We start from the raw sequence: 12,312 nt of genomic DNA on the forward strand, positions 1-12,312 counted from the left end.
AGCATATTAACTATGTTATTAATTTCCCATCATGGATCTTCAGAGTGTAAAAAATATACTTTGGTAAAATACTGTATTTTGTAAAAATTATAACTGATTAGACATTACCTTAGCTACCAAGAACCTAGTAGCAAGTGCCTAGTATATGCCATGAACAACATATTTTCTAATCCATAAATATAACTGAGAAACTGTCATTAATGAAGAACAACTAAGGACTTCTAAGCAAAATATAATCACATGATCACTTAACAGAAAGAGTTATTAAGTGTCTACACTTTATTTAAATGGCCTTTGTTTAGGGCCTTTTAAATGTTAAAATAATGGTAATATGTAGAAACTCAATAGATCATAATAGATAAAATAGGTTACCTCTTTTCTGGGGACAGTTCCCATTTCAGGATGAGCACCTAGTCTCAACTATCTAGAAGTCTCTACTATCTACTAACTAGAAAAACTATCTAGATTTTTTACTGCTTTCTTAGAATTTAATACTGACCCTTTTCTTTTGAGTATATATAAAATCACATAATTCATTTCAGTTTATTTTAGATTGTGGAAACTAACACAAGGAGGAGTTACTGTAGTTTCTTAGCCTAAGTCTAAGACAATAGGAAATGTAGAGCCTTCATTTCACATACGATGTTTTAACTCATGTTACGATATTGTTGAGGCTCATCCCTAGCGGGAAATTCAGACTTTCTGATCACTCTAGGGGCGCTCAAAGACTGCTCGGAAATGGACACCTCTGGAGGGTCAGCTGTCTTTTGCATTTGGGGGTCCTAGGACAGGGGGGGATCCATACAGATGGAGTATTCCAGGGCTCTCTGGCTTTACCCTTCTGCAATCATGTACAATTAATACTTCTGAATTGAAATATAAGTATCTGGTTGTATTTATTTCCTTGCTTGCCTACCTTCTTATTTAGTATTTATTTTTCCACCTTTCCAGTGTCTGATTCATAGTTCAATGGGTAAAAATAATCTTGTAAACTTACCAGATCAGCAGGCCAAAGTTTTCCTAACTTTATATTTGTTGAAAACCTAAAAATCTAAATACTTCTAGGAACTAAAATTATTAGAATATGCTTTTTCTGTCTAACCCCGGGGGGAAATATTCTTACAGAGGACGTTTTCGTTTGTTTCTGGGCCAGATTCCATTCTCATTTAATAAGATGGAATTAAATGAAAATATAACTGAATAGAAGCAATTTTAGAGTTCTGTATAAAGGGGCTTGTCAGACTGACCTACATCAATAATCTCAAAATTATATACTAATATTTTAACTGGTTAATTGGTGCTAATTTAAAAACAGCAACTGAACTTTTCGAAAGAGTTCTTAAAGTGCAGTTTAATTTTACTAGCACTCTGGTAAAATATTTCCTAGTGGTAAGAACTTAAGATAAGCTGCGTCGAATTCTGCCTTTCTGGCTGACATTTAGACATTCATATGGAAGAGCATTTTCAAACTAGAATTTCTTCATCTGACCAATGCACATTTGTGATGAAGTAGTAATCACTAAATATGATCAAAGCCAAAACTAGTTAGTATACACTTCCATATATATTCTAGACATCAAGTCACCTCCAACAATCTATAGTTCAATATTGATCTCCTCTTGCCTTTGAGGTAGTTTAGCAATTATTCCAGTAGATTGCCATAAAAAGTAAAACATCCTTATGTAGCACTTTTGCTTAATATCTGTTTCACTGTACTGTTCAGAATAAAGGAATATGAAAATGCTGTGTATAAGAAGCATTTGGAATTATTTACCAATTTGTATTTTCTATTTTTCTTTGGTCCTACAACCATGGACAACTGAGAGTTGATTTTCTAATGAAAATGTAAAACGCTGACTTTTTTTTTAAAAAAAGGCTATATGTTGGTTCATTAAATCGTTTATTCTAAATTAACCCGGAATGTAACTATTTGAAAGATATAATCTGCACCTGATTAAAGTACCAGTAATTTAGTTTAATTTCAAAGCAAATGTTGTGGTTTTTATTGAAATCTCATGCCTAGGTTGACAGATGAAAGGTGTTTCAAGTCCTGCTTAAATATTAGGTTTTAGAGATAACACCTGGCAACATGACAAAAATTATGGAGTTATGTTTTATAACGATCGAATGACTTCAAATTTTTTTAAAAATCAAACCATTCCTTTGTGTAGGAAATTTATATTTATAATCAATGTCCTACACGAAGGAGGAGTTATTGATTTTCTTATTTCCCCCAGGCAATGTTTACGTTGTAGGTAATTAAAGTAAAATAGAGAGATACAGCACAGTCTATCAGAAGAGAGAGTAGATAGGAAGAAAGTAGAAACCAGCTTGGCATAGTTTCTTTGACAGAAGACACTTTTTATGATCATAATAAATGGTCATTTTATTCTCACTTTTTACAATACTCTTTTTAGCATACCTAATTTAATGTTCGTGGACAAAAGAAATGTTGCTATGGTAGAAATTTTCATGATACTATCATTCTATCTTCACAGGCCTCCTTGTATCAATCCACGATAGATAGAAGTCTGGAAAGACCCAGCAGGTAAGAATGTTATTACATTGTGCAGCTAGAATGTTGCATACTAGTGGTTTCTTTTGCAGCGACATAGTAATGAGGATTTCATATCGTGTTTTTATTTCAGCATCATACTTCAGGAAGTGGTTTTATTTTGTTTCTGCCTTATTTTATGTGGTCATACTCAAGAATTTGTAAAAGTCAAGTGAAATAACTTTGGATTACTTTACAGACTGAGAAATTCTTCCTTTTTCTATAACCAGATTTTTTTTCCTTTAAGTGGAGATTGTAAACATTTAATTTTCAATATTGTTATATGGCACATGGAATATATTTGAAAATTTTTTTACATTATGTTCTCCACATATTTGTTCATTATACTCTGTCCACACAAATCAGAATTACAGTTACTACTAATAAATGAGGGTTTACTATGTACCAGGTATTCTGAAAACATAAACATATTTAATCCTTAAGGCTTCGCAGTGAGTTAAGCACCATTCCCTCCATTTTATCTCTGAGTAAGCTGACCCTTAGGCTGCGTAACTTACCAAGTTTGCACAGTTGACAAAAATACAGATACAAAGGAGAATCGAACCAAAAATAGCTGGTAACTGACTACTGGTCCTGCCTTAAAAGTCTGCCACGGTAAGCTCTGTTGGTGGGCTTCGCACGTCATACTTTAAAATATTACAGAAATTCAGACACGGTATATGAATATTGAATAATTCGGCAACTCCCAGCCACACTGTATCATCAACACATACTCAGATTCACATAACATTAATGTTCCCTTGTATAGATTTCTTTCAACGTAAGTAGGAGACTTTGCAAATTGGGTTCGGGAGTGCCACCCAACAACATTAATGTCACTAGGAAAGGACCTCCCCGAACGCCTCCTTTTATATAATTTTCCGTCTATATATGCACCTAAAATGTGTGCATTTCAGGGCTCTACTCTAACCTGAGGGTTGCTGTAAAGACACACGGACCCTCACGTGACAGAAGAATGACAGCAAAGCAGCGTGAGGAGAAGAGGGGGCGCCCCTTTCGAAGGGTGCAGCCAGACCCTGAGGTCTGGCCCTGCCTCTGCACGTGCGCATGGGTGTGTTCCACTCACTCGTTTGAGGAACAGGGGCGACACTGGGGTACAGAAGACACTGGTGTCAGTAAAGCCAACAGCCTCCTGCTGGCTCCCAGGGGCTGGTGTGCGTTTGCTGCCACTGTTGCTGCCATTTGATCGAAGGGCTCGACAGAGAGCAGGCTGCGTGATGCACGCCTTCCTCCACTACCGTGTGCCTTCTCTGATACTATACTCAGACACAGGACCGTGAGAAAAATGTCCTGCCGTTAAGACTGTCGACACCATTTAACACAACTGGGTGAAAGGACTCTCTAATAGTTTCTTTGCTGACCCAGTCATTGACAATTCGTTATTTCATGAAAAATCTGGAAGTCCAGCGTAAGGTCTTTAAAGCTGCCACGAGTATTAAGAAGAGCCCTAGGGGAGCCCTGAGGGAAGAAATTCGTCTTACGTGATGGCTTCCTCTTCTCCAAGCCTTTCCTCCATCTCTGCATCGCTCCTCTGGACGCGTTCACATTGTGAGAACTCTTCCTTAGGGACAACAGATACCTGACACAAATCATAAGACTGAATTGTCAGCTATAACATATTACACTAAATGGAGAATTTTTACTTTAAAAGATGATTGTAAACTCATATCCACACAAAAACCCGCACATGAATGTCTATGGCAGCTTTGCTCATAACTGCCCAAACTTGGAAGCAATGAAGATGTCCTTCAGTAGCTGAATGGGTAAACACACGCTGGTACATCCACATAATGGAATATTATTTAATAATAAAAAGAAATGTGCTATCAGCCAAAAACAAAAAACAGAGGACAGGAGGAAATCTGAAAGGCACATTGCTAAATGAACGAGGCCAATCTGAAAGGCTACATACTGTAGGTTCCCATTACATGACATCCCAAAAAGCGCAAAACCATGGAGACAGTGAAAAGAGTGGGGGTCGCCAGGTGTTCCCAGGGAGAGAGGGAGGAAGAGGTAGAGCACCTGGTTGTGGGCGGAGGGGGTATGGCAATGACACTAAGTTTCTATAGGATACAGGAGTGATGGGACACATGTTGTTCCACATTTGTCAAAACTCACAGAATGTTCCACAGAAAACTTGAACCCTATGGAAATTTAATTACATGTAACAGTAATGTATCAGTATAGTGCATCAACTGTGGCAAATGGGCCACGCTGATAGAGGATGTCAATAATAGGGGAAGCTGTGTGCAGGGGACTAGGTGGGGCTCTCTCTACTTTCCAATCACCTTTCCAGTCCCCTAAAACTGCTCTAAAAGAATAAAATCTATTACTTTTTTGAAGAGATGATTATAAAGAAATAGTGTTTCATATCAAGGAATGAACTCTTAAAAATGCAATTTGAGGGGTGGGGGATAAGAGTTAGAACCCTGTTACTGGCACATTCCACCGGTCTTTCCCATTCACATTGACCTTCTCCAGCACCAACGAAACTGAAGCCGATTCTTTCTTTCAGTTCTGCAAGCCTGGCCAGCGACTTCAGGAAAAGGAGGAAGAGCGAGCCCGCCGTGGGGCAGCCACGGGGCCTGGGGGACCCAAGGGCGCGCAGGACCAGCCCGGTGCGGGCGGACCTCCTGGGGTCCAGCACCACCCTCTCGCCGTCTTTCATTAGTTCTTCCCCCTCCTCCCCATCCAGAGCAAAAGGTAAACAGCGATAAACGGAAGAGTCAACTGGTTACTAGTTTAAGGTTTACCCTAGAGTTCCCTGTGAGGGCAGGTGCAGCGATAACTGTCCTGAGATGGCATTTAAACATAGCTTTGGAACAGTAACTTTCTTCCCACACAGATTAACTCAGGCTGGTGAGCCGTTTGAATGGCATAAAGGACTATCATCTGTTGATACTTTTTTTCCTTCTAAATATGTCATTTGTGGTCTTGTGAGGGAACACATTCAAAGTCTCAAACAATTTATCATCAGGCTAATTAAACGATTACATTTATAAACATTCGCATATTGTCAAGTTTTTCTAATAGTATACAACTAGTAAAATTAATCAGATTTCTAGTATACGAATTAGAAGTAGCAACAGACAACACTGTTGCCTTACGCATAAACTGTTTTTTATAATTATTTAATTCTAGATAAAATTTGTCTAACCTGTGAAGTCATTTCTTGACTCGTCAGCTGCATATTGTGGTCCGTAGTCATATACACAGTAGAATATCCATGTTCTGCATGTAATATAATGTTCAATCCATGACAGTACAGTAGTAAGAACTCCCTGGTTTTTAGCCACGACTATAAAATTTAGATATCACCAAGCCCTTGTCCTATGACCTATCCCCTCTGGAAATCCAGAGCAAGTCACTCCTTCAAGTCCCTGAAATACTACTGACTGCATTGCTGGCACCAGAACAGACATTTGCTAAGGAGACAGGATTGAACCAGCATCCCTAGGCGCCTGGGCCCATACCAAATGTGGGGCTCCACAGTCCCCTCAGCCTCCTGGGGTTCACACAGAACAGAGAAGGAATCTGAAATGTGCAAAGGAAGCAAACTTTAACAGAAGTTCCCATGCAATAGCCCAGATTCAGCTGCATGTATCAAATGTAGGCACTAAAAGTGTTGCCACATGGTAGTTCAAGGTGAGAGGTAGCTGGTGTGTGTGCAGAAGACAGGCTGGTTTTGATGCTTTGAGTCTGGATAAATGGAAGACACTAACTCTCTTCCATGTCCTAGTAAAGCTGTGAATACTGTCTCATGATATCTTTCCTTAAATTAACAAGGATGCTTTTATCAGATTCTACTACTTTATGCAAACAAATAGCTTAAGGTAACACATGGGTGATAAAACACCATTGATCCACTATGCTTGGATACCACCCAGAAGTCAGAAGAATTCTGTTTGATTTAGGTATCTGTTTTTATCTTAGGGATTGCTAAGCCAACCTCCTCTCCCAAACACTCCATATCCACTTGCTGATGTGCTTATCTACTTTTGAAGAGTTTGGGGAAGATTATAAGGCAGGAGCTGTTAATAGAGATATTTTCTTCTGCTAGGTGGATTTCTAAGAAGAAAATGTCCCATTAGATTTATTTGGCCTCTTGCTTATAAGTTAATTCAAGCAAAGCAAAAGAGAAGAGTATTTCCATACATGTTCCAAATTGAGGTCGTGTTTAGCTCTCTATTGTGAAATTGCAAATGAGTTTTTAAAAAGAGCCTCCCTGGAAAAAAACGAGATGCCTCTACCTCTGATATAAGTTTTACATTATATTCAGTTATCCTTAAGAGAACCTGACTAAGGAAAGGTTCTATGTAGAGCAATGAAAGAGGTAAATTAGTTTTGTTTAAAGAGATGCTAGTTATTTATTGTTTTCTTGGAAAAACATTAGCAGCAATAGTTCGCAGCATCTTGATTTTGCAGTTTTAGAAAATACCTTGCCTTTTTCTATCTAATGCCCATGAAAAATTAATTAATATAGTTGTGGGAGTTTTAATGAAATGGAAATTTATAAATTACACTTGGCCTCCCTATTGTATATTTCAAATGAGATTCAAATCCTAACCTTATTAAATTGATTTAACCTATATCACTTTTGGCATTAATTGTTCAGCATTTTAATTACTACCAGGTCATGCTATTAGCTTATAAGATGCCGTTGTATTTGGGGTGTATAATATTCACAGAAAGATGTATAAAGTATTCAATAGAAATAGGTTTATTAACTACACCCATTACTTTTGATACATGGTCTTGTAGACTCTAATATCTGCAAAGCTACATTCATTGAAAAATAGCATCGTGCTTTAGAATGAGACCTTTTCCTCTCACGTGGAACCGCCCCACGTAACAACAGGTGTCTAGCTTAGCCCGTGCTGCCTTCTCTTTGCTGTGCTCTCTGATGCTAACTGACGCGCTCTCCTCTTGGTGAAACTTCTTAACTTCTTCACATGTCTCTCTTCCACCACGCTGCTCTGGATTAAAAGGTGGGGATGATAGCAAAATGTGTCCGTCCCTTTGCAGTTACTCAGGGCCCCGCAGTAGCGCCTCCCACGAGGCCGATGACTGTAACCCTTACAGACAGCACCTGGACGTCCCGCGGGACTCGCCGAGGGCCGCCGCTTTCAAAAACGGCTGGCAGATGGCCCGGCAAAACGCAGAGGTCTGGAGCAGCACCGAGGAGACGGTTTCCCCCAAACTCAAGTCCCGCAGTTGCGACGACCTGCTCAACGACGCCTGCGACGGCTTCCCGGACCCGCAGGCCAAGTCGGAGAGCCTGGGCTCGCTGCTCTGCGCCGAGGACGCCCAGGCGGACTGCCCGGTCCCCTGGGCGTCCCCCTACCGCCCGGAGGGCCGCGGCGACGGCCGGTCGCGGCTCCGCCACCGCGCAGCGCACGACGCGCCGGGCTTCCTCAAACTGTACAAGAAGATGCACCGCATCAACCGCAGGGACCTGATGGCCTCCGAGGTGATGTGCTCCGTCAAGTCGAGGGTCCTGCAGTACGAAAGCGAGCCGCGGGACCGGGGCCTGCTGCCCGCCTGGAGCCAGCCCTCCGCCGAGGAGGTGCCCCGGGACATGGTCCCCACGCGCATCTCCGAGTTCGAGAAGCTGATTCAGAAGTCCAAGTCCCTGCCGAACCTGGGCGACGACGCGCTGTCTCCCGTCAGCCTGCGGCCGCAGCAGAACGGCCTGGGCCCGCAGCGGCGCTTTTCCATGGAGTCTTTGCTGGAGGAAGAAACGCAGAGCCGACGCCCGTGCCGGGCGCAGCAGAGCTACGCGGCGACGGCCCTGGTGCCCATCCACATTGAAGTCACCAGCGACGACCACCCGAGGCCTCGCGTGGAGTTTTCCGACAGCGACCAAGACGGGGTGGTGTCCGACCACAGCGACTGCATCCACGTCGAGGGGTCGTCCTTTTGCAGTGAGAGCGACTTCGATCACTTTTCCTTCACGTCCTCGGAAAGTTTTTACGGGTCCGGCCACCACCACCACCACCACCACCACCACCGGCACCTGGTCAGCTCCTGCAAAGGCAGGTGCCCCGCCTCCTACACTCGGTTCACCACGATGCTGAAGCACGAAAGAGCCAAGCAGGAGACCCCGGAGGGGCCCCGAAGACAGGAACTGGACCCCGGCCTCTCCAAACTTGCGTTTCTCGTCAGCCCCGTGCCTTTCCGGAGGAAAAAAAGTTCGGCCCCCAAAAAGCAGGCTCAAAAGGCAAAATGCAAAAAGTCTGTGTTTGAGGCGCTGGACTCCGCCCTGAAAGACATTTGTGACCAAATCAAAGCTGAAAAGAGAAGGGGGAGTCTGCCAGACAACAGCATATTGCACCGTCTGATCAGCGAGCTGATGCCCGACGTCCCCGAAAGGAATTCATCGCTTAAGGCTCTAAAAAGGAGCCCCAGGCACCAGCACTACCACCCCCTGCCTCAAGATGGTGCTACTCACTGCCCGTGGTACCCAAACGACTGTGGGAGACTGCCTCACAGTGCCTCCCTCCAAGACATGGACGCCAACAACAACTACCCCCACCAAGCCCCCGAGCGGGCCCTGAGTCTCCAAGGTGGATGAACCTTTCTTTGTTTCTCCTTGTGGTTCAGAAACACCCCCTCCCCCACCTCCAGCTCCTTCATCGCCCATTCCTGCATCTCCTCACTCCCCAGCCGGGAGACCCCCGGTGTCACTGTCCTGCAAACCTGTCTTACTGAACCGTTCTCATCTGCCCAGGTGATTCGTGGGCGTCATGCGTGGCTTAAAGTGATCCTCAATTCACAAAAATTTCCTCTTTCAAAATTGAAAGGGAAAACGATTTTGTAGCTTAATGTTAGGGTTGAAACGACTGTTAGTCATGACACACAGGAAATTAAACATTTGGCCAATTTAAAAAAGATTTCAAGGCCAATTAGAATTGAATGTCAGTATCCTTACAAGATTACCAGTTTCACATTAGCTCTTTTATTGTTGGAAACTGAGTCAAAACCAACAGTGTAACAAACAGTCTTTTCCTTGATTTTTTTAAACTCGAAAATAATTTTCTCATAGTCTGTATAGAAGATACTATATCAAAACAGTCAGGAAGCAAAACTGAAATATGTAAGGAATTGATGGACAATTAAAAGAGACTAGGATTTATCATTTTCTCCATTTAAAGGACACAATTGGGATAAAATTTTTGTGAATGTATCTTTAAGCTGTTTATATATAAAAGTCTCATTTCCATCACTCATTGTATTCATTTTCTCTTCCATTCTATTATTTATTTATTTTCTATTTCAGCTAAAGCAATTCTATACTGATATTTGAATTAGACCATGTAGGTTAAAAGTGACTCTCGACTCTACTTTCATAGATAGGTTATCACTTTGAAGTGGTAGCACAAAGGCAAATAATAATTCAGATGCAGAGAACATTTTTTTGAGGTTTACATAACTGAAAAGTACAAGGTGTTTTGATATCTTTATACAGTCATTTTCATTAACTCTTAAGGTGCCTCTGTTTCCTATGTAAATTTTAAGAGTTGGAATAAACATTCCAGGCTGAAACTCAGATCACCAACAGAGAGTCTTCTATGCACCAGACATGCAAAATGTTTTACATACATTATCTAATCAACACTGGCATGAACCGAGGTTATAGGTATTATTATAAACACTGTTTTACAATTAAGGAAACTGAGATCCAGAGAAGATGGGAAATTTGGCCAAGGCCACTCAGAAAGAAGGTAGCAGTGACAGATTCAAACTCCTAATACCTCAGAATTTGTAATATGGAATATAATCTCTACAGGCAAAAAAAAGAGACAATTCAAATTTCATATTAAAATTATATATAGCTCAATTGTTATTGCACAAATTTACTATATTAGTATTTATCTTTGCTCCATTTATACTATGCAACATGATTCAAAAACAATAAATTAGAATTTTAAAAATCAATTTCTACAATTTAACAATTTAATTTGAAAATTTAACTGAGACATGTCAGAACTTAATTTTTTAATTAAAAGGCTACCTTGTGCAATTTTTCAAAATCCTAGTTTAACCGCTTCTCAACTTTATGTGCAGATAGAAACATCATTTGAGAGGTCTTTGAAACACATTTAAAGGGTATTTCATATGTTAATAAAATATTTACTTTTCCAATTGTGTTTACCCCAAGTGAAAAATAGTTTATATTCCATGGGTTAGTAGAGGTAATTTAAAATTTTTGATCATTATGAGAGCCCTGTGATCATAAAAGTAGATTAATTTACAATGAAAAATTAGACTGCACATAAACCCCTAGCATTCATGAAAATAACTGGTTAAGTTTACCTTAAATATTTATGGCCATATTACCTTCCTGAGACATTTATCTTTACCTGTCATGTAATTGATATCCCAGCCACTGGAGCACACAATTCTTCCTAGTAATCAAAGTAGTCAAAGCCTTTAAAAGATGTGTTTTTTTTAATTAATCAGGACTTTTCATTTTTTTACAGATGGATTAAGCTTATATTTAATGTTCCTTGTTATTCAATATAACTAAATTTATTAAATGGATAAGAGACAATTTACAAGTTTTGACCCAGTTACGCTGGTACCATTTTATAACATAGGCCGCTGGAATACTTTTCGCCTCTAGTTACATTTCCACATGTAAATGTGGAAGATATACGATACCATGAAGAGATCCTTGCCTTCATAATTCTGTAAAGTAATTAATTTTTTATACTTCGTCTTAAGGGGACTGAAAACAATTCCATATTTCATAAGCAATTTGGCAACTGAGAGGTGATTTACTGTTTAGAGAATTTTTATCCCTTTGTTTCTTGGAATAAATATTTACTCTCTGATAGCCAGTTAAGCACAAAGAAAGAACAGAGATAAGGCCTCTGAAGCATTAGGCCTCACGATGACATCTCAAGACCTAATAAATATTTAACAACAGGGAGAGACGGAGACAGAACGGGCGCGACCACAGTTCTCTTACCGTCCTACTTTATTTTTCTCTTCCTTTTTTTTTACTACATCCTCAAGTTGTTCCACAAAATGGCTCAGTTTCTATACATTATTGCTATTCTCCATCTTCTTTAGATCTTATAATAGTAATTACAAATTGGAGGCAAAAAAAATAGCAATAAAAAAATTACAAAGTCTGAGATGAAAAATCCTCCCAGCTCTGAACTGTCAGAACCAGAAGCTGCTGTATAGTTACACAGCAATGCAGCAAGTATATTTACATGTACGATTTAATACTTCTGCAACCTCACGTATGCTTCCTTTAGAAATGCTGTTTTTGTGTCTAATATCAACTCTGTGGTCACCTGCGAGTTTGATACCCATGCTCTCCATTGTGGTGTCTCCATATTTAAGGGGAAAATCAGTTGCCACCTGGGAAAACGGCTGAGCAAGTCTGCTTTTAATAGGTGGATACTCACTCTGGCCCTGTCCTTTCCAATAGACCGCGAGTCCCCTAGGAGTTACTCCACTTTAACTGACCTGGGGAGAAGTGCGCCAAGGGAGAGAAGAGGGACTCCAGAAAAAGAGGTAGGTAGTTCAATAGCATTTGAGTTTTTTCCCCAACACGATACTTGATAAAGCACTTGCCAGTCCAAGTTACATCCAAAACCGGTAAAGAACCCAGATTAAAAACATTAAAATGACAACAGAAAAACTGAAAATGCTTTCCTCGGAGCCTGAGCAAAGGGCCAGAGCGGTTCGCATTCCGACCGCAGCTGCAGACCTTCCGCAGC

The 12,312-nt window shown here is 40.7% G+C and overlaps 1 protein-coding gene across 5 annotated transcripts in view; it reads left to right on the forward strand.

Moving 5' to 3' along the window:
- Positions 1–12,312, forward strand: part of SORBS2 (sorbin and SH3 domain containing 2) — a 155,068-nt gene that overhangs the window by 114,025 nt on the left and 28,731 nt on the right. For 4 of the 5 annotated variants that reach the window (XM_054566148.1, XM_054566149.1, XM_054566150.1 and 1 more), the window contains 4 exons: positions 2,499–2,548; positions 5,091–5,278; positions 7,564–9,141; positions 12,021–12,106. In XM_054566148.1, coding sequence (XP_054422123.1) covers positions 2,499–2,548; positions 5,091–5,278; positions 7,564–9,141; positions 12,021–12,106 — 1,902 coding nt within the window. The remainder of the gene's footprint in view (positions 1–2,498; positions 2,549–5,090; positions 5,279–7,563; positions 9,142–12,020; positions 12,107–12,312) is intronic. The other variant, XM_054566152.1, reaches the window with a different exon arrangement.

The sequence above is a fragment of the Pteronotus mesoamericanus genome, unplaced genomic scaffold (genome assembly GCF_021234165.1).
Source record: "Pteronotus mesoamericanus isolate MK-2021 breed Mesoamerican mustached bat unplaced genomic scaffold, CSHL_Meso_final contig_169, whole genome shotgun sequence".
In the NCBI taxonomy this organism is placed as follows: Eukaryota; Metazoa; Chordata; class Mammalia; order Chiroptera; family Mormoopidae; genus Pteronotus; species Pteronotus mesoamericanus.